General features: G+C 39.5%; 1 protein-coding gene across 1 annotated transcript; it reads right to left on the bottom strand.

Moving 5' to 3' along the window:
- Window positions 1-976: 976 nt before the first annotated feature.
- On the bottom strand, window positions 977-1,507 carry LOC132611998 (uncharacterized). The gene has a single exon (XM_060326353.1). The coding sequence runs from the start codon at window positions 1,505-1,507 to the stop codon at window positions 977-979; it is 531 nt and encodes a 176-aa protein (XP_060182336.1).
- Window positions 1,508-2,538: the final 1,031 nt, after the last annotated feature.

Below are 2,538 nucleotides of genomic sequence, written 5' to 3'. Positions count from 1 at the left end.
TTTTTGAGAACAACCTAGCACCCTTTAGCTGGTCAAATAAATCATCAATCCTAGGTAGTGGATACCTATTCTTAATTGTTACCTTGTTCAATTTCCGGTAATCAATACAAAGCCTAAGAGTTCCTTCTTTCTTTTTCACAAATAAAACCGGAGCTCCCCAGGGAGAAACACTTGGGTGAATAAAACCTTTCTCAAGAAGTTCTTGCAATTGAATTTTCAACTCCTTCAATTCTGCTGGAGCCTTTCGATAAGGAGTTATAGAAATAGGAGTAGTTCTAGGAATAACTTTTATAGGAAATTCAACTTCCCTTTTCGGGGGCAATCCAGGAAGATGTTCAGGGAAAACATCAGGAAATTCACATACAACTGGTATATCCTTAAGGCTTAGACTTTCCAGGTGTGTATCAAATATATGAGCAAGATAAGCTTCACAACCCTGACTAACTATCTTTCTTGCCACAACTGCAAAGATAATATTATATGTCAATGATCTTTCGCCTTGAACAATGATGTGACCTACAATCCACTACCGCATGGTATTTATGAAGCCCATCCATACGGACGATGACATCCTAGTCTTGGAAAGGAATTTCAATCAAATCAGCAAGGAAGACTAGATTTTGCATCACAAAAGGACAACCTCGATAGATTTGATTACAAACAACCTGTTGACCCAAAGGACTTTGGACAACCACACCACAATCAAGTCTCACAGATTTCACATCTTTAGGAAAAACCAAGGATGAACTAACATAGGAATAGAACCAGGATCAAATAATGTAACAACACATAAGCCAAATAAGTGAAATTTACCAACAACCACTTTCGCCCCATCTTGGTCATCCCTCTGTCTCATTGCATAAGCTCGTGTTGTAGCTCTTGACCCACTAGATTGATTAGCTCCACCTGCACTTGTTGCTTGCATGTTTCTAGATCTTTCACCTCTATTCCCTTGAGAAGGAATGGTAATAGGTTTCTAAACTGAGCCTTCTATACGCGGAGAAGAAATAGGCTTAGGATTAGGACAATCCTTCACTTTATGATCGAAGCTCCCACAATTAAAACAAGCACGAAAAGATCTCCTACAAGTACCAGAGTGATTCTTTCCACATTGTGCACAAGTGGATATATGAGTCTTGCCTAGGCCATAGCTTGGAGTGCTAGCAGTAGAGAAATTTGATCTATTTTGCTTATGCTGGGCTGACTTGTGAACACTGCCAGCTTTGGAATTGTCAAACCTTCCCCTTTTAGATGGACCTCCTGAATTTGCATCAGCCTTTCTAAACTTGTTTTCATTTCTACTAGCTTGTTCCTTGTCGATTCTTTCCCACGTAAGAGCAGTTGAAACTAATTTACAAAAGTTCTCATGTTGTAGGACCGCCACAGACCTTTTGATGGAATTATTAAAACCATCTTCGAATCGCTTGCACTTATCTTTTTCGTTAATGATACCACCAGCATAACGAGAAAGCCTGAGAAACTTCTGTTGATATTCAGCAATAGACATACCCCCTTATTCTAAATTAAGAGACTCCTTTTTCTTTGCATCATGATAAGCAGGTGGGACATACTTCATATGAAATTCTTCCACAAAATCATTCCAAGTAAGAACAGGAGGTTTTACCTTGGCATTCGGTACAATTACCCACCAGTCATAAGCATTTTTTTTAACAGTGAGACAGCATACTTAAATTTGGCAGCTTCTGAACACTCCAATTGCTCAGATACTCTATCCATGCGCTCCAACCACTGCTCGACATCCGTAGGATCAACAGTGCCTTCAAACTCAACTCCACCCATTTTTCTCATTTTCTCAAAGTTCATTTCATTAGGGTTGGGTATTCTTCTAGCCATGTGACGAAAGAAATCAGCCATTTGTTGAGGGTGTGGCCCAACTCTTGCACCGTGATTATTTCCCACTTCAGATCCACTAGTACGAGGAAAATTAGAATTAGAAAAATGTTCTCCAACTCTTTCTTATAAGTGAAGTTGGGCACTAGAGTTGTCAAAACCCTCACGAGCAGCTTCCATGGGTCTATTAGAGGAAGAAGAGGCCATAACTTAATTCCTACATAAGGGAAGATCACTTTGCATTAGAGACATGTACATGATGCACATGCGCAATGCATGCAACAAAACATGTTAAAAAGAAACAAGTATACCAACAAGTCACAACAAAAGTCCAAGAATCACAAACCTAAGGCTCTGATACCAAAACTTGTAGCATCCCCTTTGGGAGGATGCCACTTACGAAACAAAAAACTAATTTCACTCTTACAACGTTCAGAAGAATTTACATCAAAAGATATTCACAATAATTTTGTCACGACCCAACCCCGTAGGCCGTGACTAGTGCTCGAGGTGGACACTCGTACATACTTACTAGCCAAAATCTACTTGCGTTTAGCATATTAGGGACTTTCATTCATACAAGACAATATATCATTTAAATCGTCACTTATAATATCGCACGTAAGCCGGTCAGGCTATCGTAGTGTAGGGGAATGTCAAACACAAACCACATAAACATCACTGAAC

Source organism: Lycium barbarum, chromosome 1, assembly GCF_019175385.1.
Source record: "Lycium barbarum isolate Lr01 chromosome 1, ASM1917538v2, whole genome shotgun sequence".
Taxonomy (NCBI): Eukaryota; Viridiplantae; Streptophyta; class Magnoliopsida; order Solanales; family Solanaceae; genus Lycium; species Lycium barbarum.
This window is presented reverse-complemented; position numbering and strand designations above follow the sequence as displayed.

Coding starts and splice junctions, on each gene's coding strand:
- LOC132611998 (XM_060326353.1), bottom strand. CDS start 1,507: ATGTCTATTGCTGAATATCAACAGAAGTTTCTCAGGCTTTCTCGTTAT.